Source organism: Palaemon carinicauda, unplaced genomic scaffold (assembly GCF_036898095.1).
Source record: "Palaemon carinicauda isolate YSFRI2023 unplaced genomic scaffold, ASM3689809v2 scaffold528, whole genome shotgun sequence".
NCBI classification, from domain to species: Eukaryota; Metazoa; Arthropoda; class Malacostraca; order Decapoda; family Palaemonidae; genus Palaemon; species Palaemon carinicauda.
This window is the reverse complement of record NW_027171792.1, coordinates 8,366-34,335: the sequence shown is the minus strand read 5'-3', so window position 1 is coordinate 34,335 and position 25,970 is coordinate 8,366. Positions and strand designations below refer to the sequence as shown.

Below are 25,970 nucleotides of genomic sequence, written 5' to 3'. Positions count from 1 at the left end.
TGTTAAAATTTAGCAGTATTCTACTTATTTCCCAAATGGTTTTGAGAGGCTAGCCCTTAAGGCCTTGTGACACGCCCAGCACATCGGGCAACTTAGTAAACCGGTGAAATTTCGCCACAACTATAAAAATATCATATATATATATATATATATATATATATATATATATATATATATATATATATATATATATATATATATATATATATATATATATATATATACACTACAAGAATAATAATTACATAAACAGTATTGACAATTCGTAGAGATATGGTACCAACCACAAGTTCCAATATCCTAATATTACTAAAAGAAAGCAAGTCACAATATTATTATCGTTATAAAAATATTCAAGATACAGTTACACATCAGAATATCTATGTATTAATAACTTAATACTTGAGGGAACAAATAAACAACATATTACTTACTTCAGAGAGGCTGACAGAGACAGACAAAGGTGTATTACTCCAGAGTAGTAAGTATTGCCAGAATCACAACTACTAACTACCACTTACACCCGTATTTTATATGTAAAAAAATACTTATCTCATAATTTTTAAAAACTATATCAAGTTAAAATTAACAAACATGAAATAGAATATATAAACTGTTTATCCTCATGCTTATCACGACGGTTAAACGTTATATAAATGAAAAACTAAGATATGTGTAAAAAGGGTTTACATTAAGCAAATTCTGGTAATACACAAGAGACATTCATTAATGGATATAAAGTGTAAAAATGTTTAAAATACATAAATTAATTCCAAAAAAATCATATAATCACCATCAAAAGTATTCAATAAAATATATGGCAATATATTAGCTTTGTTCTTAAAGTTGAAAACTAGTTTTACCAATATCAAGGACAATGATTTATTCATGATAAATCCTTACTGTCAGAAACATTTATCATAAATTAATTTCCATTGGATATACCCCAAAGGTAAAATTCAGTATTAAATGTAATTGTGGTTGATATATAGCATATATAATTGACTCCCAGATTACTTATAAGATTATTTTGTAGAATGTGACGTGAAGGGGCAAAGTTTGATGGGAACTAGGAGTGTGGGTGAAAGTGGCAGAGAGAGAGAGAGAGAGAGAGAGAGAGAGAGAGAGAGAGAGAGAGAGAGAGAGAGAGAGAGAGAGAGAGATGATTGGTTGCAATAATTACAAAGGCATCACACGTCAGTTGCCATGAAAATATATAGCATGCTTATTCTAAAGAGACTATAGAGAAAATTTGATGAAAAGCTGGGAGATGAACAAGCAGGATTTAGAAAAGGCATAAGTTGTACTGACCAAATTTTCATTTTAAGATATGTAGTACAGAAATGTATAGACTATAGAAATCGACTTTGGATGGCATTTGTGGACTATGAAAAAGCCTTTGATAGAGTGCACAGGCCAATTTTGTGTAGATTTCTGCGCTATTATGGAGTTCCTCTCAAATATGTAAATTTGATTAAGTCTGTCCATGAGCATAGCAAGTGCAAAGTTAATGTTAGTGGAGTTCTATCAAACAAATTTCCAGTGAACAGTGGAGTACTGCAAGGGAATGTGTTGCCACCTATGTTGTTTATCCTCCTCACGGATTTTGTAATGCATAGACCAGTTTGGGGATGGTGGAGGAGTGGACTGGATTGGTAACAGGAAGTTAGCTGACATAGAGTATGCTGATGATGTTGTCCTTATTAGCAGAACACCACAAGACTTGCATAGCATGCTTACCAGAATGGATGAAATATCGCATGAGGTTGGGCTCAAGATAAATGGAAGAAAGACAGACATGACTAGAACGGAATATACAATGGAAGATGAAATATAATTAGAAGGAGAAATGAATAATGGGGTGGAATCACTTAAATGTTTAGGAACTATGATCTCTAAAACGGGATGTTTAGAATTTCAGTTTAATGAAAGATTCAAAAAAGCAAATCAGACAATGGCTATGTTAAGTAAAATCTGGAAATCAAATCGCCTGAAATTGCATATAAAAATCAGGATATATATCAGTTTAGTGAGATCAGTGACACTGTATGGACAAGAGTCGTGGTATATCAATGAAACAATATCCAACAGATTTTTCAGATTTGAGAACAGTCCTCAGAAGAATATTGTGAGTTAAATGGCAGGACACGATTAGAAACGAAACTATACAAAAGATAAATCAAGTACCATATGCTGACAAGATCATGGTGAGGGGTAGATGGAGATGGTTTGGACATGCTCTTCGCACTCCTCAAGAGAGATTAGTTTACCAAACTTTCAACTGGGCTCCACAAGGCACCAGAAGAATTGGAAGACCCAGGCCTAAATGGCTGAAGACTATGAAGCGTGAAGTAGATGATGAATGAAGAAGTATATATATATATATATATATATATATATATATATATATATATATATATATATATATATATATATATATATATATGAGAGAGAGAGAGAGAGAGAGAGAGAGAGAGAGAGAGAGAGAGAGAGAGAGAGAGAGAGAGAGAGAGAGAGAGAGAGAGAGAGAGAGAGAGACACACTTCAAAATTGCTTCCCCCTAATATTGCAATTCAACTCTAATATTTATACAACTGTGCCGGGTTTCACCTTCCTGTTATGTTAATGTAATTGTTAACTTCCTGTCTGTTACTTTCTCTTTAGTGGCGGTGTAATTAACATAGTCGAATGTATTTGTACAAAGTAAAAATAAAGAATCCACTAAAATCTCATATATTTCTAACAATTAAATTTAATGTTTTAATAGTTCATAAGTCAGTTTGATGTAGGTATTTGTATGAAAAATATAAAGTAAAAATTTTTCATAATAACTTTAAGCATGAAAATAAGGACATAAAAGCTGATTTTTTTTTATTAGAAGAAATGGCTAAGTACATGAACGTAATGACCCAGACAACATATGTTTTATTGTTTTAATTTAGTAATACTGTATATGTTAACAAATAGGCTTATGTACGTACGTGTGTACATTATCATTGCTTCAAAATTTCTTGTTTAATGAAGCCAAATCAACGAATAGCTTAGTATGATTTTATATTTGCATTAATTTCATATAAAAAGATTTAATTTTAATCAAATTATATAATTAATTTACAACCATCCACTCTTGACATTTAATAACCGGTTTGCTCTTACCAAAAAAACAACTTGAAAATTAATGTCAGAAACATTTCAGATATTAATGGCTAAGAAATTCAAATTCTATGTATGAATATAATGTACAAAGATGTTCAATTATCTATAAAAATGCTTTACAATTATCATTCCTATTCATTCTACCATTCCTAAAAAAACGTAGAATTAACGTCAGAAACATTTCAGATATTAATGGCTGAGAAATTAAAATTCTATGTATGAATATAATGTACAAAGATGTTGAATTATCCATGAAAATGCTTTATAATTATCATTCCTATTCATTCTTTATTATTATTCATTAATAATATTAATAATTAATATTATTATTAATATTAATTATTAATATTAATAATAATAATAATAATACTAATAATAATAATGATAATTAATAATATTAATATTAATAATAATATTAATAATAATAATGAATAAACCATTGTTTACATTCCTCTCTTCTTCTTCTTCTTCTCTGAAGATGTCAGGAAATGTGGTCGACCCAGTGAAAAAGTTCGCGATGGCAGGAGCTCGAAATTCGAAATTAAGGTGATGTCCAACCATATAGCCGTTTTACATAAGGATATTAGACATCTTTTCCTTGCGCAGGAAGAGTTTTTGATATTAAAAGACTCCATAATGGAGTAAATAACAGGTGTTGGCTAATGATGGGAAAGACCCGGGACCAAATTTTCCTTATCTATGGTTTCTCAGGATGACGTAATTTTGGAGTTCCTGGTTGGATAATTTCAGTGATGGGTATAAAATTAGATATTTCTAAAGTTAAAGGGTCAATCTGATGATTTATATACAGTAAAAAGTCAAAATATGGACTGGGGAAGGATAATCTTAAGGGGGCGGTTCTTGATAGTAGGCGGGACTCTTTGGAGAGAGAAATTTTTAATTTCTTGTGATAATTCCCTTATTTTATGATTATTGTAAGAATCTGTATAATGGAATGCTAATAATTCCTTATATATGTGTACAATAATGTACTAAAGATGAAAAACAAGGTTAGGTTAGGTTAAGTACATTAGCAAAGTCACATTAGTTTAAGTATGCTATAATAGGCTACTTGCCTTCCTGATTCAGTTTCTTAAAGCATCCAGAAACTCTGGAGCCTTTTTATATCAGCGGCCAGTTCCTCCTGCGTGCATAGTAAATGGGCACCAATTAACCAAAACTTACCCTCTTAACCTTACCTACAAGCTGTGGCATAGCCTAACAACCTAACAGGGAAGCTAACTCTCCCCTGCGAACCCCCTTACACTGCTGCATTTTAAGTTGGCCATCATTATACAGTACATACAAGTGGCTGCTATCATACATACTCCTTGAAATTTTGTTTACTATACAATGTACAACAAAGAAATCACTGTGCTAATTGTTTTAAGTTGCTCCTAAAATATCCTGAAGTGACATGCACATAGGTGAAATGCACATTTTCAATATTAAACTTACCCGATAATCATGTAGCTGTCAACTCCGTTGCCCGACAGAATTCTACGGGAGGGATACGCCAGCTATCACTATACTAGAAGGGGGTGTACTCACAAGCGCCACCTGTGGCCAGGTACTACAGTACTTGTTGTTGACGCCACCTCACTTTTTCCTCTGTCGTGCTTCCGGCAAGACGTTCTTGGATACGCTTATGATTTTGGAGTATTGTTCACGGTTTGGTGAAGTATTTCTCTAAAATTTGCAGCTATTCGCTATACTGGAAACTTCTATATTAGCTTAGTTAGCTTTTGGAATTAATTTGATTTATTATGGTGACGAAGAGAGTATGAACTCTCTTTCACCTTTAAATGGCCGACCCTTCCCTTAGACGGAAGTGTTGGTGTCTAAGAGAGTATAGACTCTCTTTCTTAATTTTGCTTAACAAAAGTTATAGATTTATTTTATATCTCTCCGCCTCTTATAGGCCTCTTCGATTAACTTCCTTTTATTATAAACTTATTAAAATTAATTTTTATATTTGTTTATATTCGACCTTCCTAATAGTAGGCGGTCTTTTCTTGGTACCGAAGTTAATTAACTTTGAGCCCGTCATTTCGGTTTTACCTGTTAACATATTATGCTATTTTAATGTCTTTGAAAGAATTTCTTTGATAGTCTCGTACTGTTTTCAAAGTTGAACTAACGTTTTGTTTTGTCTCTGCAGTTGTTGACGTTCAGAACGTTCAACTTGCGCTCTATCGTTACGATAGAGAAAGAATTTTCACGGTTTCACGTTGCAGTAAGAGTAACCGTGTCTAGCGTTTTGTTCATTCTTTCTTAACTTAATGGTTTTAATCCTAATAAAGGAACTTTTCATTTTGGGAAATATTTCAGTTTTTTCCTTTAACAATAATATGTTTTAACGATATATATGATTGGGCTCTTCTCTCAGGTTCTAAGTCAAGAGAGAGAGAGAGAGAGAGATAGAGACGGAGGGAGAAAGAGGAGGATAAACGTTTCATTCAAGCGAGTAACGTTGTTATCGTTTTTGCTCTTCTCCCTAGTCTCTTTAGGGGAAGAAGGTAAACGTTTCTAGAGTGATCTAGTGTTTAGTCTCTTTCCAGCCACTGAATTATTTATCTTTCATTAGATTTTTCTGTTACATTGTAATTCTGTTTTCGCAATTACTAACTTTTGAGAAAGGATAGAATTGCGTGTTTCAGGTACAAACCACTTAAAGTTTCGAGTTCAGTGAAATAAGTGCAAACAGAAAATCAAAGTGATAAGTGATTAGCGCAAAGTGTGTCAGTGTTGTGCGTGAGGGTACTTCTGTGCTCGCCAGTCGTCCTCCCAGTCCGGGACCTCTTGCAAGCTCCCAAGCCCAGGGGAGAAGCAATGTCGAAGGGCAAAAGGGTTCAGCAGGCCTTGATCGGCGCACAGAAGTATCCTCGGTGGTTGCGGGCGTGTCTTACCGAGACCGTCACTCCCACCCGCAGACGATTGAGCCCTTATTTTGCTCGTCTGCAGAAGAAATTTAGGGGAGAAAACGCTGGTCTCAGGTCTCAAGACCTCTTAAACGTAAAGTCCAGACCTATGCCAGACGTACGAAGTTAGAGTTCAACAACCCGGATGCAGTCATTGGGTTAGCTCTGACTCGCCGCAGTCATCAGTTGAATGCACTCCGCCTAAGAGGAGTAAGGTTCTGCCGCAACAGATCTCTGCTGTTAAGGCTTTACCTCAGCAGACCTTAGTGTCTGCCGACCCCAAGTTGACTCTACTGCAGTCCATGCAGTCACAACTTTCGGTCTTGATGCGTGAGTGTCGGGCTGAGAAGGTTGCGCCTCCGCCTGCGCTCGCTCCGCCTGCGCTCGCTCCGCCTGCGCTCGCTCCGCCTGCGCTCGCTCCGCCTGCGCTCCCTCCGCCTGCGCTCGCTCCGCCTGCGCTCGCTCCGCCTGACCGCAGTACCGCCTGCCAGGCGTACGATGTTGAGCCACGTTATGAGTTTACTGATCCCAGTGGTGTGCAGCTCCCTCCGCCTTCCTTAAGGCAACCTCAGCAATGGGAACAGGAGGCTTATACCTCTCTTCCTCCGCTTCCACTTGCTGTTCCACCAGTGAGGCAACACTCGCTTGAGGTACAACAACCTCTCCCATCCATGAGTCAGTCTCCTCAGCTCTCGCTGCAGCGAGCTCAACCCTCCTCAAGGCAAGCACCTCAACACCTTAGCCTTGCGCCTCAGGAGCCTCAACTTGCGAGACTTTTACTGCGTTCTGCGCAGCCACTACCTTTTCGCTCTCAGCTCACACCGCAGGAACCTCAACTCGTTCCTCAGGAACTTGCTACTGCGCATCCGCCAACCACTCAGCAAGCGCAACCCTTGAGTTCAGCCACTCATGCCAGGAGTCAGCCTCCTCCACCCATGCGCCTACCTTCTGCTACTTCCTTTGATCAGCCTTTGCAGACTGAGCCTCAGGTGTTCCCTCAACAGAGTCTTGAAGAGGAAACCACAACTATTGTTGTTCCAGCTCGTTCTGACTCTGCTGTTCAGCATACCTTACCTCCATTTTCAAACATTATGATAATGGAGGTTATTTGTATTACTTATAAAAATATATTTGTATTCCTTGCAATATATTTTTAACAATATCGCAAAATTTGGCAAAAATATGAATCATGAGTTATGAATGTAAGGTAAATATTATGTTGATATTAAAACCCCATGCAAGCATGCATAAAGCACTCTAGCACTGGTCATGGAATTTCTGAGAAATGTTAAACGCCATGTACACGCTCTGCTTACCTTACAGCATGCTCTACATACAGCATGCTCTGCTTACAGCATGCTCTGCATACAACATGCTCTGCATACAGCATGCTCTGCATTCAGCATGCTCTGCATACAACATGCTCTACATACAGCATGCTCTGCATACAGCATGCTCTGCATACAACATGCTCTGCATACAGCATGCTCTGCATTCAGCATGCTCTGCATACAACATGCTCTGCATACAGCATGCTCTGCTTTCAGCATGCTCTGCATACAACATGCTCTACTTACAGCATGCTCTGCATACAGCATACTCTGCATACAACATGCTCTGCATACCTTACCACATGCTTCTCAGTCACACATCTTTGGTTGTTGCCAACTCACTAGACTGTCAAGCAGTTTCATAACGTTGCCTTCTAGTCTGCTGCTTTTGCACCAGTGAAACCCTCACTGAGAGAACTTAGCTTTTCTAGGATATGGTCCCTGTAGATGAGAAAGTTCTTTTCTCCCTCCTTCTGATATTCCCTTGAGGACTCTGTCATTTGGAGGGAGCCTTTAGCTGCGTAGCCTCCTATGGACTTTTATTTAAGCATAACATGCTTCCAGGGAAGGTAATGGTTCCACTTCAGTCGCTAATCCCGTCTGTTACCACACCTGCTCCCATAGACCTTGAGCTGTGTTGCAAGACATGCAGTCCAAGCTTAGTCCTTGTTAGAGGATTTTTTGTTTACGGAGTCAATGTGTCACGGGGAAGACGTTCAACAACCAGCAGAAGTGACTTGTTGTGACGCAGTGCGGCAACCTCAGCAACCCGATAAGGAGTTGTCTGTACGACCCAGACAGTCTAGACAGATTCGGGTTGTCACTGTACTTCCTCGCTTGCCCATGGTTGACAGTTCACAGACTGTGCAGCAGTACCATGATCTTGTGTCCGGCTCCGTCAGACGACTGGCTTTTAAGAGCTCCCACAAGTCGTCGCTGTCTGGAGATTTTCAAATGGACTATGGATCTGACCAAGGAACTGGGCCTCCTGGTCAATTTTGAGGAGTCTCAGCTCGTCCCATCCCAGACCATTGTCTCCTTGGGTATGGATCTTCAGAGTCGAGCTTTTCGGGCTTTTCCGTCGGCCCCAAGGATCTTCCACGCACTAGAATGCATCCAGAGCATGCTGAGAAGGAACCGATGCTCAGTCAGGTAGTGGATGAGTCTAACAGGGACACTTTCATCGCTGGCCCTGTTCATCGTGTTAGGGAGACTCCACCTCCCCCCCCCTTCAGTATCATCTAGCTGCTCACTGGATAAAGGACATGACGCTAGAGACGGTCTCAGTTCCTGTTTCCGAAGAGAGGAGGTCTTCTCTCGCGTGGTGTAAGAACAGCTTTCTTCTCAAGGAAGTCTACCTTTGGCTGTTCAGAAACACGACCGCCGTCTCCTCTCGGACGCATCAGACACGGGCTGGGGTGCGACTTTGGACGGACAAGAATGCTCGGGAACATGGAATCAGGAGCAAAGGACACTTCACATCAATTGCAAGGAGTTGTTGGCGGTTATTCTGGCCTTGATAAACTTCAAGTCCCTCCAGCTTAACAAAGTGGTGGAGGTGGACTCTGACAACACCACAGCCCTGGCTTACATCTTCAAGCAGGGAGGGACTCTTTCGTGGAAGTTGTTCTAGATCGCAAGGGACCTACTCATCTGGTCTAAAGATCGAAAGCTAACTGGTAACGAGGTTCATTCAGGGCGGTATGAATGTCATGGCAGATCACCTCAGCCGGAAGGGTCAGGTCATCCCCACAGAGTGGACCCTTCTCAAGAATGTTTGCAGCAGACTTTGGGCCCTGTGGGGTCAGCCAACCATAGATCTGTTCGCTACCTCGATAACCTAGAGACTCCTGTTGTATTGTTCTCCGATTCCAGACCCAGCAGCAGTTCACGTGGATGCTTTTCTGCTGGATTGGTTCCATCTCGACCTGTATGCATTCCCGCCGTTCAAGATTGTCAACAGGGTACTTCAGAAGTTCTCCTCTCACAAAGGGACACGGCTGACGTTGGTTGGCTCCGCTCTGGCCCGCGAGAGAATGGTTCTTAGAGGTACTGCAATGGCTGGTCGACATTCCCAGGACTCTTCCTCTAGGAGTGAACCTTCTAAGTCTACCTCACGTAAAGAAGGTACACCCAATCCTCCACGCTCTTCGTCTGACTGCCTTCAGACTTTCGAAAGACTCTCAAGAGCTAGGGGCTTTTCGAAGGAGGCAGCCAGAGCGATTGCCAAAGCAAGGAGAACATCCACTCTCAGAATCTATCAGTCTCAAGGGGAAGTCTTCCGTAGCTGGTACAAGACCAATGCAGTTTCCTCAACCAGTACCACTGTAACCCAGATTGCTGACTTCCTGTTATATCTAAGGAAAGTAAGATCCCTTTCAGCTCCTACGATCAAGGGTTACAGAAGTATGTTGGCAGCGGTTTTCCGCCACAGAGGCTTGGATCTTTCCACCAACAAAGATCTACAGGACCTCCCTAGGTCTTTTGAGACCTCAAAGGAACGTCGGTTGTCCACTCCAGGCTGGAATCTAGACGTGGTCCTAAGGTTCCTTATGTCATCAAGATTTGAACCTCTCCAATCAGCCTCTTTTTAGGACCTCACATTAAAAACTCTTTTCCTCGTGTGCTTGACAACAGCTAAAAGAGTAAGTGAGATCCACGCCTTCAGCAGGATCATTGTTTTCACATCTGAAACGGCTACATGTTCCTTGCAGCTCGGTTTTTGCTAAACGAGCTTCCTTCACGTCCTTGGCCTAAGTCGTTCGAGATCCCAAGCCTGTCCAACTTGGTGGGGAATGAACTGAAGAGAGTACTTTGCCCAGTTAGAGCTCTTAGGTACTATCTAAAAAGGTCTTAACCTTTACAAGGACAATCAGAAGCCTTATAGTGTGCTATCAAGAAACCTTCTTTTCCAAGTTCTAAGAACTCAGTTTCTTACTATTCAGGCTTCTGATTAGAGAAACACATTCTCATCTGAAGGAAGAAGACCTTGCTTTGCTGAAGGTAAGGACACATGAAGTGGGAGCTGTGGCTACTTCAGTGGCCTTCAAACAGAGCCATTCTCTGCAGAGTGTTATGGATGCAACCTATTGGAGAAGCAAGTCAGTGTTCGCATCATTCTATCTCAAAGATGTCCAGTCTCTTTACGAGTACTGCTACACCCTGGGGACCATTCGTAGCAACGAATGCAGTAGTAGGCGAGGGCTCAGCCACTACATTCCCATAATCCCATAACCTTTTAACCTTTCTCTTGAATACTTTTTATGGGTTGTACGGTCGGCTAAGAAGCCTTCCATATCCTTGTTGATTTGGCGGGTGGTCAATTCTTTCTTGAGAAGCGCCGAGGTTAAAGGTTGTGATGAGGTCCTTTAGTATGGGTTGCAGCCCTGTATACTTTAGCACCTTTGAGTTGATTCAGCCTTCCAAGAGGAACGCTGCGCTCAGTAAGGAAGACGATCTTATTAAAGGCAGAGTAACGGTTCAAGTCGACTTCCTTACCAGGTACTTATTATTTCATTGTTATTGTGGATAACTGATTATATGAAATACGGGATACTTAGCTATCCTTTAGTCTTGTACACTGGTTTTTCACCCACCCCCCTGGGTGTGAATCAGCTACATGATTATCGGGTAAGTTTAATATTGAAAAATGTTATTTTCATTAGTAAAATAAATTTTTGAATATACTTACCCGATAATCATGATTTAATTGACCCACCCTTCCTCCCCATAGAGAACCAGTGGACCGAGGAAAAAGTGAGGTGGCGTCAACAACAAGTACTGTAGTACCTGGCCACAGGTGGCGCTTGTGAGTACACCCCCTTCTAGTATAGTGATAGCTGGCGTATCCCTCCCGTAGAATTCTGTCGGGCAACGGAGTTGACAGCTACATGATTATCGGGTAAGTATATTCAAAAATTTATTTTACTAATGAAAATAACATTTTTTAAGTATTTTCCAAATTAAAATTATAGCCTTATTTTGCTCTGTTTTTTATGTTCTGATCACAGCTTTACCAACAGATATTTTATCACTGTAGGATCTACCATACAATAGCCTGTTAAACCTTACACATCCTACACTAACACACTAGCCTAGTATCTCCAGTAGGGTTTGGTCATTTAAGTATCCTTCTCTATCTTTGTCCAGCATTTGAGTTCTGGGGAATCATAACAGGTCTTTGTAGCATTCTTTCAGCCTTTAGCTGTACTTCCAGGTTTAAAGGCTAGTCATGAATGGCAGGGGAAAGGGACAATACAATAGAGACTGACCATATATACCTATGATCAGCACCACCCAAGTCCCCTCTCTACTTGTTGTATATCCTTATACTTCACTACCTCTGTTCCTTCTTCCTTTCTACCATTTTGCTGTTCACCCCCTTTAACTTTCAGGGCCCCTTGCCAATTTTCAGTGGACGGTGGCTGCCACTGTTTTGTGCCAAGAAATGAAACGCATGTTTCTATGGATGCCCCCACTCGAGTATGCGTTTCAGTTTTAGCCATGAAACAGTGACTATCATTGTAGACTAAAAATAAAATAGTGTAACTGCAGTATTTCCTTCGTGCAACTTCAATGCACGAACCAATGTGGGAACGGATGACACGTGATCAGATGATCCCAGAAGCACTCACTGACGACGATCCTTGCGAGCCAGTGTGTTTGTTATCACGAGCTCGTGATCCTTGTAGCGGAGTAAACCAAACGATCGACGTGATCTGGAGCAATTGCATAAATAGTGCTTGCAATCAAAAGTGATGATAGAATACAGGTGTGAGTGTGAGGGGGGTAGCCGGTACAACCCCCTACCTCCCGCTAATTAATGGTGGAGGAGTTATTCTCGCTAAAAGTTTTATGGCTAGTCTTCCAGCTTCGACGAAATTATATTCCCTAATAAAGACCTCAAGGTTTGTATCGTTAGGAAAAATACAAACCACTATCAAATTTGTTGTTTCATTGTGAGCAGTTAATGAATAACAATAATTGCTATTTGAAATAGATGAAAGGTTGAAAATTAATGTACATGTTTCTCCTGCTAATAAAATTCGAAATATTTTTGTCATGGTGGGATGTGTTTACTTTCTTATTCACATTTCAGTGATGTTGATGAATATGGTTTTGAGAGGCCTCAAGACTTTGACTACCAGACTTACGAAGAGTTTATGTCCAAGTACTTAAGCGTTCTTGCGCGCAGAGCGAGGAAATGGTCGCATTTGCTCGGAGCCAAAGAAACGGTGGGCAGGGGAATGAAAGTGAAACGATACGTAAGAAAAGGCATTCCAATGAAACACCGCGGTAAGGTAAGAACTTTTGTGCTCGTCGTGAAATTCTGTGCATATTTAAAGGCTATTCTCTAAAGGTTTTGTAGTGGTTAAAGCTTGTAATGTAACTTTATACAGTACAGTATCCTGTACTTTATATGTAATACTGTACAGTAGTACTCGTGTATCAGTAAAATTTAGGTAAATAATTAACCTTCTGAAGATCCAGTGATGAAAATTGGTGTCATCCTCTCATATAGCCATGAATGCTATATAGGATATTTATATAGCTTTTAATACAGTTTTCTGTTTCTTTCTACGTTTAATACTTTGTTAGCTGCGCTATAAAACATCAACATGTGTAGATCGACAGAATCGAGACACGTCATTACTCCATGGCCAAAAGTCATGAGGTTGACAACGATTTTGTCACAGCTGGGATCACCAGAGGGCTAAAATGTTGAGTAAATAGTTGGAAGTTGAAAAAATAAATCATAGCAGATACAGGAAAGCCAAGAGTGGGAACAGAGAAAGCATACAATTTTGATTTTATATTATTATTATTATCAATTGCTAAGCTACAAACCTAGTTTGAATAGCAGGATGCTCTAAGTGCAGGGGCTCCAACGGGGTAAATATGTAACATGATATCCCTCAATCATCAAGGGAAAGGAATGAGATAAGGAAGCTTTTCTGAACAGTAATGGTGCCTGGTACTTTATATAAATTAGAGGCTTGCAAGTTAAAAAAAACTAAATATTTCTTAGTAGATTATAGTAATTTAAACAACTATGGATGTAAGCCGGACTTTTAAGTGTTGAAACTTCTGTAGATGACATTTATGCTAATTAATATTTTTAAACCTATATACAGATTTGGATGGAAGTCAGCGGAGGAACATCAAAGAAAGACGCATCTAACGGATATTATCAGAAGTTGCTCGAAGGTCCTTTCAACGAAGAGTTGGTGGATTCGATAAAAATAGACGTTCCTCGAACATTCCCAGATAACATATACTTCAGGGACTACAAAGAAGGAAAATTATCTAACCTTTTCAACGTTTTAATCGCCTTTTCTCATCATAACAAAAAAGTTGGATATTGTCAGGTGTGTGAAGTGATGAATCTTATTTTCTAATTTGATTATGAAATGTATATCTACATTATAGTGAATGTCAACTGGCTATATCTTTTACAGTGCAATGGTCATGATTATTTGTACTAAACTGTGCTTTACAAATAATTATTTGTACAGTACAGTATACTTCTTTTTGCAAATAGGGGAGACCACTTCTTGCAAGGCTCATGGTTTTATCTTATTTGGTATGTTGGGATCTAGCATCTCACAGAAAAAGAAAAAGGTGCCTAACTGGTAACTCTAGAATAGGTTACTAAGCAACTCACAAGCTACTGTGAGGGAGAGTCACTCATTTCCCAGTCTCCTTCAGAGACGGATCTCTTCTTCTATACTCTACAATCATGATGACTTCCTCTTTCAGTGTTCCGCATAATACTTATTGTATTTTACCTCATGTTTTGCATTATGAGCAGTGTTACTAGTGTTATGCGGAATTGCCCGGCTGTGAAGGTACCGTCAAGGTAGATCCGCATCCCCTTTGCCCGAATTTCTACGGTAAGCGGTGTTCTGGTGAATCCCCTTGTGATTTTTGTAGGGAGTGGCCGTTCTGCCAGTGGGAGAAATATTGTGCCCATTGTAAGAAGCGAGCCAAGAGAGATAGATCCCCTTCCTCGTCTCCTTCTTTAGAAGTAAGAAGCGTAAGCCCCTTCATACGACGTATGATTTTCCTCGCCTTGATCCTTCTTTATCGGAACCTCTGTGACTCTGGTAATCGAGGATGCCAGCCATGATTTTCTTTCATTAAAAATTGGTGATACTTTTGTTCATGTCTTATTGCCCATAGGACATAGAGATTACAAATCGCTACACCGATCCCCTGGCTTCGGCCCCTGCACTTACTGTGCGAGACTCAATCCTTGGACATTTAGTCCCTGACTACTTAGATCTACATAGATCCCCATCACCTTCCACTAGTGTACTTAGTGATACTGTATACCCTTTATTTCAGATTTCCAGCAGCAAGGTGACTTCTCACTTTTGAAGGTATAACGATGAAAGTGAGGAAAGCCTCACTTCGTTCTTTACTGAGAACTCCTCGTATATAAGTTAAGACTGTCAATTTGGAAGCTTCATATCTTTCACCTACTCGTTCATACGAGTCCGACTTGCCTCGTATGCCCAGGGTTTGCGGCATTGTTCTCACAAGAATTCTTCCTTATCTTTTGCTTAAGTCGTTCAGACATCCTCTGGAGCACCCATGAGTAAGACTTTGCAGGTTTGGCCGATCCGTCAATGTACAATCGTGTTATCCCCTTCCAAACATACATTTAGGAAGGCCAAAGTCATTACCGTATCCTCTGACACGTCGAAAACTCTGTGTTTCGACCAAGCGTGTAATGGTACCTCAGCGCATGCATTCAAATGTTTCCGAACAAGCCGCCATGACTGTGTGCGCTGATGTCACTGAACACGCCACCATTTCTACGCATATCGGCTAAAGTACGACGTCATTTTGTTCCATGACATGATAGTGCAGCTCCCCAAGCTTGAAGACATACAGATGTTAGCATGGATTGTGCACTTCCGTCAACTTCGAGTGACCATCAAATACCTTCTAATTCAAGAGCTTAGCTCATTTTGAACCTAATTTGTCCGAGAGATAAAACAACAAATCCAATATTTTTCCTAGGTCTACACAGACTACTGTAATTTTTTTAAACTGATCTAAAGCTTCTGAAACAGCTGATAATGGCTCACGTCTTACGAATAGTGCAAAAAATCCCTTTTCAGGTGTTTCTTCTTTTCAGGAACAGGAGAAGAAGTGCCACATAACCCTTAACCTCTTTTCCTCGGGTGGTATCATCCTTCACACAGAGTTATGTATCATCAGTAGGGTGCCGTAGGAGGCGTTCCAAATGGCTTTATCCCAAAGGATCTTTTTCTTCACATGGATCTTGCTCTGAAAGAGAATCCACTGCTTTTCACTCTCACTCTTATAAGAGTAGAGAATTCTATCACAGTAGTAATCATGATTCCTCCCGATCCTTTGCTGTGCCTTTCGCTCATCGTTCCCATGATGAGCAAGATTGCAAGGATCTACAGGGAAGAGTCAAGTCCTCCAATATAGCTCCTAAACAGGAACCCCTTCGTACTCTTAAACAGGATCTGATACACGATGATCCTGCCCCTTATCGTCATTGATGATTCTTTGGATACCGTCTTCTTTATCTAGATGACTGGCTGATTCTTGCAGACTCAAGGGAGGACCTTCTCCTCCATTGACACAGACTTCTCATGTTTTGCCAAGATTTGGGGATTGTTGTAAATCACGAGGTTACCGAGGGAGCTCCCTCCACCTCCCAATCTACTCAGACAACGATACGTAAAGAGATTCCACAAAGCAGTAGCTTCGTGATGGTTTCATGCCTGGAGGTTATCCAGCAACTCAGCGAGAGGCTTTTTGCAACCAGTTCCGTAAGCTGTTACTATGTCCTGTGGGGACTCTGAGGAAGTATCTCAAGCGAACTGCAAGAGCTTGCTTGCAGGATCACCAAGAACATGATCTATTCCTGGTTTCAACAGGTGATTGAATGAGCCCTACACTCAAGACTCCACTCCTTTTGACCATAGACCCTGAGCTCACAATGTCAGGGAGCACATCCCTGTCGTTCTAAAAGAACTACTCTGTGACGTAGATTTTACAGGCGGGTATTTGGAAACGCCAAACAACCTTCAAGGCCTATTACCTGTAAGACGTAACCCACAGGAACCTGGATACCTTTTAGATAGGTCATGTGATGACTACATAAAACATGGTTGGAAACACCTCAGCTCCCTTGTAGGATGAGTAGCAGTCTGCCATGGGCAGATGTTACCTAGTAGCAAGTCTACAATGAATGTGTGAGTGACTGGCCTTTTCATTCTTCATTCTCTCCTCTCTTGGGGTTTCAGCATTTGATAAGTTCTTCAAGCTGACATCCTCTGACTGCAGGTGGGTACAATTATCCCTTGTGTAACCTGGTATATATGCATATATATTTGTTATGCCCTTGATCTCCAGGCGAGGTAGAGTTGGGCAATGTCTAGGTTAAGTGCAAAGCTTAGCTCCACAATTGTCCTTACTTGGTCAAGTCACAATGCTTAGTTTATGCACCATCGCGCCGATTGCTCAGGTCGTTATCTCTCTGACGATTCTGAGAGTTAGCGAGGTGACAGAGTGTCTCTAGGAGGCTTGTGCAAAGCACCGAGTAGCACCCCGGGACAGAAACCAGCCAGTTGGTTGAAAATTTCCACACACCTAATGGCAAGTCTCTACTGTAAAGAGCAAAAGGGTTCGTATGTAGTGCAGGAATAAATGACAAATTGGAAATAATTTGTATTTTTCCTAATACAAACCTTGAACTCTTTACACACACTTGTCCTGCCATCACCTATTCCCCGAGAAGTCCTGCCTGCAATTGAAAAGTGATGTCATATTACCAGTGTGGGTGTGAGTGGGGTTGCCATTCTACCAGCCACTACTTTCCTGCTAACTAGTGGTTGGTACCTCAAAGTCTTTTGGCTAGTTTCAGCAGTCGCCAAAATATATTTCCACCTTAAGGAGCTCAAGTTTTGTATGGTTATGAAAAACACATATTACCAAATTTGTCATTTTTCCTTTGTCAAAACCACTTTTTCATTCTATAAGGTATTACTATAAATTTGAATATCTGTATTCTATATTAAGTTAAAAATATGGCAAAAAAAGTAAAAAGGACACTGAAGTTAGCCAAAAACAATATAGGAATTGCTGTCCTTGGAATATTAATGGTTGGGAATGTTGGATGACATTCATTGGAATCTCGGGGAATTGAAAGGAGAATAATTAGTTCCATCAGTTTATCAGATGGTTTGTGGTCTGGGCTTCTTAAAGTAACATATTCCTACCATCAAAATTTGAAGACATAAACCTAACAGTAATTTCCTTTCAAATATATCTTTATTCAATTTATGAGGTTTACTAGAAATAAAGGTAATTTCTAAAAAAAAAAAAAGGCTGACATTTTAGAAGTAAAATAGGCAGGGTCTGTTACGTCTCTAATTTCAAAGTCTCACCCCAGGGTTTGAATTACATCGCGGGGCTACTGTTAATCGTTACCAAAGATGAGGAGAACACCTTTTGGCTCCTCGAGGCGCTAGTGAACGACCTTTTACCGCAGTACTACACGTCCGACATGATTGGCGTTCTGACAGATATCAGAGTCCTGGAGGCTCTCGTTAAGTGAGTATTTATTTACAATTCCTCGTTTTTATTTTTATAGGAATGGCTGCCACTGATCATGTAGCTTTCTAGGCAGTTAAGTAAATTAGAAGTATAAGTGAACAGTTGATGAGTGGCATTCAAGGAGCAATCAACGTATGTACAGTACGTGAATGTATTTATCAACAGCGCATCCTTACGTTTACCGACTGGCCTGCTCTGGACACAACTCTGGGCCTTATACCTCAAATATATGGACCCCAATTTCCTTTTACCGCTTGAATCTTTTACGTGACCAGCTACTGACTGAAGATAATCCTTCATAAGAGGAACAGAGTTGGAATTGCATTCTTCGCAACAGTTATTTATGTCCCACTATAGCCTCGGCATGTGATGCAAAGAAAATGAGGATCATAACCCAGTAATAAATCCCTCGGGCAACCCTCGGAAAGACATGGAGAAGCCGGAAGAAGGCGTCACCTTAGATGTAATAAATAATTTTGCTTTTCTATAGCAGTTATTAATTTCTTTCTATCAAAGAGGTAACTGACTAATTTTATAAATATAGAAGTAATTTTCAAGGTTTAATATTAAATCTTTTATTCTTTTTACATTGCTTTGTTACAGAGAGCGAGCTCCTCTAGTTGCGCGACACGTTGACCACTACGGATTGACGTGGGATCTTCTCACTACAAAATGGTTCATATGTCTTTTCGCGGAGGTCTTGCCAATCGAGGTAAGTAATGGTTTAATATTTCCTATGGCCTTTGATGTAACGGCAGTAGAATAAAATAATTAATAAAAAATTTTACCCTGTCGAATAAACTAATAAAAAAGAATTGTCTTTTAAATTATTTCACAGAAAATGTTCAAATTATTAATATCTCATACACATGTACATTATAGCAAAATGTATAGCAAAAATGTAGGAATATATATTTTCCCCTTTATTATAATCTATTAATATATTTACAGTACAGTTTTGCCAAAATTCATGACCTACTTTACTCGATATTTAGCACAAAAATTTAAAATACAATATATAAGTAGAAACTTGCACAAGAAAACAATTTAGAACTGTCTTACAAGTTGCCGTATTCAACTAGCGTGATGGAATTGGAAGGTTACTGCATGGCATATGTGTAGGGGGGAGGGGGGATTTCCTTTGTTACCTGCCTTAGTTTTATTTTTTCAGTTTTTCATCAGGGTCGAGTAGTACTATGAAGGGAGAATATGTATCGGCTCCTTACCTATCCTCCTCCTTAGATTCCTAGACTGGGTTAAGTCTGTTTGGGGTGCAGATATTTATGGTTATCTACTGATACGTCCCTGATTATACACGATATCTTAGGATAGTCGTTCCGGGGGTTAGAACCCCGTGATACCTGACAGTAATTCTCTTGTAATATCACTCGCAGAAATATTATACAGTAGTAAGCTGCCCGAAGGAACCTTCATCAGGACGACATGGCTATCTCACCCAAAAATAGATTTTTCCTACATCAAAATCCGTTTTATTTTTTCAATTTTTCATGTCCCAAAAATGATTTTGTTCCTAATATTTTGAGAATTTATTTTGCTCAAAATGCTGACATATGTAAACTAATGAAAATTATTCACTACAGACCAACACCTTTTTATAGAGTATTTTCGACTATAAATAAATATTACAGTATTTCAAATAAATAGAAACAACTCAAACTGGTTTCCTCTATTTAAAGATAAAAAAATAACTAAACTCAATTCTTTTTAATGAGGCACATTTGCACCGACTTGCAGCGGTGCCCTTTTAGCTCGGAAAAGTTTCCTAGTATCTGATTGGTTAGAATTATCTTGTCCAACCAATCAGCGATCAGGACACTTTTCCGAGCTAAAAAGGCACCCCTGTGAGTCAGTGCAAATCTGCCTCATTAAAAAAGAATTGACTATAGTAAATTAGAGTGTAATACTATGCAGTATTACTGTACATAAAGGACAGCACACTTCAGAACTCGCTGTGTCTTAGAAATGCACTGTCTATATCTATGACTTCCTCATATGCTAATATTTTATCCTTTAAATTATCAGACAGTTTTAAGGATCTGGGACTGCCTGTTTTATGAAGGAAACAAGGTCCTTATGCGTGTTGCGATCACCCTGGTGTTGAACAACGAGGAAAAGATCCTTATGGCCCAAGATTTCGGGGACATCGTCGAGTGTTTCAAGAAAATAACCAGCGATGAAAATGCCACTGACTGCCACGACTTCATGGAGGTAAGTAGCCATGATTCGTGTTTGCTTCTTTGTCTTTCATCTTATCTGTACTTTCAATCTCTTTTTTGCTGTCTCATCATCATCATCATCTCCTCTTACGCCTATTGACGCAAAGGGCACCGGTTAGATTTTGCCAGTCATCTCTATCTTAAGCTTTCAATTCAATACTTCTCCATTCATCATCTCCTACTTCGTGCTTCATAGTCCACAGCCATGTAGTCCTGGGTCTTCTAACTCTTCTAGTGCCTTGTGTAGCCTAGCTGAACGTTTGGTGAACTAATCTCTCTTGGGGGAGTTCGAAGAGCGTGCCCAAACCATCTCCATCTACCCCTCATCATGATCTCGTTCACATATGGCACTCGAGTAATCTCTCTCATAGTTTCATTTCTAATCCAGTCCTGCCATTTAACTCCCAATATCCTTCTGAGGGCTTTGTTCTCAAATCTACTAAATCTATTTGCTATCTACAGTCTTTAAAATGAAAGCATTTGGAAACGAATCTTTTATGTTTTTTCATGAGATAAACTAAAGCTATGTAATGGAATATAGTAATGCTTACTTATTCGCAAGATTGATGGAATCCCAAATATCCGGGCTATGAACCACACCCATGATTAACATCTATCCCCTAATGAGTTAGAGTTCTCTTGCTTGAGGGTACACTCGGGGGAGACGATTCTATCTTAGTTCTCTTCCTCTTGTTATTTTGAAGTTTTTATAGGTTATATATGAAAGAATTTTTTTAATGTTATTATTGTTCTTAAACTTCTCTTGTAGTTTATTTCCTTAAGAATTTAACATGTTTGTGATTGATATGGTAAATTTTAAAGAAATAAATACTTAATTACAACAGGGTTTGGTATACAGTACTTTATAGCTCTCACTCCAACTTGGTGTTGAATTTGCTCAACAAATAGTTCCGGTAATAGATTAAGCACTTCAAAGATTACTTATATTCTGTGAAAAGCACCCTAAAACCATTTTCTGTATTGGTTTCAAAGAGTTCAGAAGTCCTCACTAGGCCTTTTTATTATCTTTTCTACCTTATTACAATTATGGGCCTCTACCAGGGAAGTGCACGTGTTAGCGTTGTGTTAGCGAAGTCCGAATTATCAAAGTAATAACGCATGATTTAATTAATACTTTGATACTTTGATAGCTGCTTTTCCGGTCCCATACAGCAGGGGAACCCCACTCTCTACAGGACCTCCACTGTCGTTTGACCTTGTTTGTTCAGAGTATTTAACATTTCATATCGCCGTTAAATCGTTACTGTCAAAAGACTCATGAAATAAGAGAATCTTCAGTTTCCTCTTGAAAGCCTTAATGTCTTCAATCATTCGAATGTTTCGTGGGAGCTTGTTATATAGTCTCTGGGCCGCATATTTAAAGGCTCTGGAGGCTAAAGTAGACATAAATCTAGGTTCCAATATTCTACGTTTTAATTTTCTTCCATTCTACTTAATTCTACTCTTTCTTAATTGTCCAATTTCTTTGGTTTAAATCACTCAAATCTTTACCCGTCCTTTAAGATGAAATCCTTACGTACGCTTCGTGTCTAAGGAGAGATCCTTGCGTACTCGTCCAAGCCGTGAGGCATTCAGATAACAAGCTTTATTTTCCCTGATTTATTGTCGTGCTGTAAAATATTGATAAATTTTCTCTTCGATTCTTTAGAAAGTATACAGAATATTGCATGCAGTAAAAGTAACAGACTTCACTGTGTATGTATGATGTCATGTTGCAAACTATTAATTTGATTGAGTTTTTCTTGGTTCTTCTCCTCCAGAAAGTGTACAAAGTGTCGGGGTCCTTCCCCCGTGCCCGCCTTGCCAAGTTACGGCGGGAGCAAGAGGCGGAGGTTGCGCAGGGAATGAAGAAAAAGTAAAAAGATGAAGGCTGCCTGACGGTACGTGCTTAAGACTCCAGTGATCGTCTATCTCAGGTTGTTTATAATATTCTATTTCACGTATCATACCTGTTCAGTCTTACTGGATCTATGTTTTCGTCATTTAAAAAAAAAATGAGTAAGATGGTGACAAATTTTAAAGGTTTTATTTTATTTTAATAAATGTTAATGTGTGTATGCAAATGTATGTTGTATGTGCAGAATTACTGTATGAGAACAGTAATTGTAAGAACGTAAATACTGTACGCACTTATGCATATGAATCTTTAATTTTTAAAGTATATCTTGTCAATTTTGCCTTTGACATCTCAAAATTTAAATCAAATGAGCATCTTTGTTAATAACTTGATTTGCAGGTTAAACCAAAAACTGAATATTACTTCTTCTTACATAGAAATTCAATATTTTAAATGATTTATTTGAATTCTGAGAGGTTGAAGGCGATTCCAGATCTCATTACAGTATACAGTATTGTAGTACAGTACGCCAGGATTGCATTACGTGACATGAAGTTAATTCTATTGGCACACTTATGGTTACAATAAGCAAATAGGTTTGCCATTTCACTGGATATCAGTATATTCATTAGTATTATGTTTTTTTTCTCTCATTCTACATCTAATCAAATTACTGTACAATTCAGTTTGATAAGGTTTCTGTACCTTAATGATTCGTCGTCCAGTCGGCATAAATAAATTAGTTCCTGATTCCTTTGTGAAATAATTTAACTGACATTTTGTATAATGTACTCTTTAATTACTTTTCAAAGGTAAATCAACATTGTTCCTGCTACGAAGCTTCCACGCATGAACTCGCATAATCATTTACGACCGTAATTCATTTAATGTAGCCTTTCTCAAGTCATCTGCACATGCTCTCTTCCAGCTTCTTCTTGTAATAATTTTATGGATGTAGTTCACTTCACAATTCTGTTTTTGGAAAATGATATGGTGCTAATTTTGCAGTTTCCGCGTTTAGGTTTCCGCTACTTTTAAGGTACGGTAGATTCACATTTGTACGAAGAGTTCGACTCATTGTAATCGTATGCTTAAATCTATAATTTGTATTTGGAATTAGTGTGTCTTCAGAGGCACAGAAGCAATCGGGATCTAAATCTTTTGCCGTCTTCGTTGGGTTCTTTTTTTAGTTCTTTGTACGACAGATTTAGATTTGTACGAAGAGTTTGAAGAGTTTGACTCTTTGTGGTCTTATGCTTAAATCTATAATTTGTATTTGGAATTAGTGTGTCTTCAGAAGCACAGAAGCAATCGTGATCTGAATCTTTTGCCGTCTTCACTGGGTCATTTCTTTGGTTTTTTGTATTGTGTGTGATCCAATAGTCATTTCATTATTCCTAGTGATGGATGGAAAACTAGATGACAACTTCCTTAATATGTACCATCATCAGAGGATTTACCAAAGCCTAAAATATATACAGGATCTTCAGTAAAGTATTTTGAAAGTTTGATAATATTCGTAACCACGTTTTCACCCTTTTCTTTAACTTGAAATTTTGGATGACCACGTCTTGAACAAGACAAGGATTGAAACGTCAACTTAACAGGCATGAATAAAAACAAAATACCCTAATAATTCAGACTTCTGTTACCTCCTCCATGTGTAATATATTAGATATTACTTGTTTAAAACACATGACCTACAGGTCACTGTGGAAGTAAGAGAAGGGTGAGAAATGCCATAGTCATATTCTAAGCAGAATGCGAATGCCAAACCTCAGCAATGTAACATTTTTCATGAAGAGTAAACACAACCAAGTCCGTGAGAAAGAAGTTGTCTTTGAGAACGGAACAAGTACCTTCCGGTATTAATGACAACTTCTTTCTCACGGACTTGGTTGTGTTTACTCTTCATGAAAAATGTTACATTTCTGAGGTTTGGCAATCGCATCCTGCTTAGAATATGACTATGGCATTTCTCACACTTCTCTTACTTCCACAGTGACCTGTAGGTCATGTGTTTTAAACAAGTAATATCTAATATATTACACATGTACCATGAGGAGAAAAGTGGTCATATGACGCGATTGTTCGTCAGGTCCTTCTTGAAACTTTCAATCTCTTGGATAATTATCTATGTAGACTGGTATTCTTGTACTGTATCTTCAATCATGACTTACTAAGTGAAGAAGGCTATCCAAGCTATTCAGATTTCATTGCAATGTCACTTCCCTCGCATTCGCTTATTTCCGAGATAAAAACCTACCCGAATCTTTGCAGGATTTCAGAAAGAGTAAGTAATTGAGCTTGTACTGTGTGAGTTTGTATGTGGTAGCATGATAGTCATAAACTTTATTCGTTACTTCAGTGTGCATAATATTTACAATTGTAGCTGGGACCCTTTCTGATTTTATTCTATATGGTTTAGATCCTCGGCATTATCAGGTATCAGAATTTCCTCTGAGCATTGGATTTTGACCTAATAGCTTCATCAAGAAGTTGACTGATATTTGGTTTATCAAAGGGCTGGTTTTATTCATGGTTTGCATGTTAGATTACTACGTATCTTTTGTACTACATAATCTTATTCATACTTGTAAAATGTGTATATTGCATGCATTGGGGCCCGGGTAATCCAGTCGTTAAAGGTTTAGTAATTCATCAATTACAGGAATAGTATTAATGATTAAAATTAAATCCTCCAAAATCTTTAAAAATCACTATTTGAGTAATAGATCTTGATATGAAATGCTTCAGGCAGCTAGCATGAAATTTTATAGCATCAGAAAGCTTATGGAAGCTTTAAGAATATTTCATAAGTATGTCATGAAAGTTGTAAGGTAAAATATTAGTCCTTCATACGACTGTAGTCACTATGTGATTATTTTAACCATTGAGTATCTCATTTATCTTACTGAGAGTTCTAATTACGACGATTTTACGTAAACTGACCTTATTTTAATTTAGTATGGCATGGGCAGTTACGAAAGTACTGTATTATCATTATTAATATGAGATAAACTGGAACTCTTGTAGGAAGTGCAGGATGCTATAAGCCGTAGGGGTCCCAGCAGGGAAAGCAACCCAGTGTGGTAACAGCAAGTAAGTAATTATGTGTTACTAGAAGGAGCACCTCTCCTTGAGCAACCATGTCTGCTCAAGGGGCACCTCTCCTTGAGCAACCATGTCTGCTCATCTGGTAGATGTGTGGTGTCATAGCTCTGCTTGAACAAGTTTTAACTCTTTCTTATAAATGTTTGATGATTTTACAGAGATCCCTTTACTTGAATCAATTTTGCCAAACCTACATATAAGGTATTAATATCTTTCATTTTTATGTTTTCAGCTGTTATAGGATTAAAACTAGAATTTTCCTTAATTGGATTTGTCAACCTAGACGTCTCCCCTTTGCCCTGTCTCTAACCGAGGTTGTTATCAGTAACGTTACACACCCTCCTACCCTCCCACTTCATAGAGAGGGGTTCAGCCCTCCGTTTTACCGATCCTAAATATCTCTCCATAAAATGTGTTGTCACTGAAATTTGAAGAGACCACCTTGCCATTCCTTTATCCATTCCATTATCTTCTCCATTCCCCTCTCATCCATTATAATTAAGGTGTCCAGTTAACTGTTGTTTGATAACGGTGACTTGCTTATTTAAAAAAAGAGAACACGTATGGCTTCTGTAACATCTGAATGAATAGAGCCAGTAACCCTTTTAAATGACCGGAAACAGTGAGGTCAAAATAATCTTGAATGTCTTGTTCGACAGATGCACAATACTGTGTACTTCCATTGTGTGGTTTCCATATGGTATAAGTTTATAGCTACATTAAAATAAAAATGTATAAAACAGAGTACATG

General features: G+C 38.9%; 1 protein-coding gene across 2 annotated transcripts; it reads left to right on the top strand.

Moving 5' to 3' along the window:
• Positions 1-3,633: 3,633 nt before the first annotated feature.
• LOC137637089 (growth hormone-regulated TBC protein 1-A) lies at positions 3,634-25,762 on the top strand. 2 transcript variants are annotated; one of them, XR_011043381.1, is made up of 8 exons: positions 3,634-3,702; positions 12,507-12,708; positions 13,543-13,776; positions 17,847-18,007; positions 18,614-18,722; positions 20,054-20,239; positions 22,029-22,184; positions 25,142-25,762. XR_011043381.1 is itself a non-coding variant. In XM_068369386.1 (7 exons), exons 1-7 carry the CDS (start codon positions 3,635-3,637, stop codon positions 22,125-22,127), a joined length of 1,059 nt encoding a protein of 352 aa, XP_068225487.1. In that variant the 5' UTR covers position 3,634; the 3' UTR covers positions 22,128-23,787. The 2 variants fall into 2 exon arrangements, 1 of the variants encoding a protein (XP_068225487.1); XM_068369386.1 differs by lacking the exon at positions 25,142-25,762 and having other exon boundaries at positions 22,029-23,787.
• Positions 25,763-25,970: the final 208 nt, after the last annotated feature.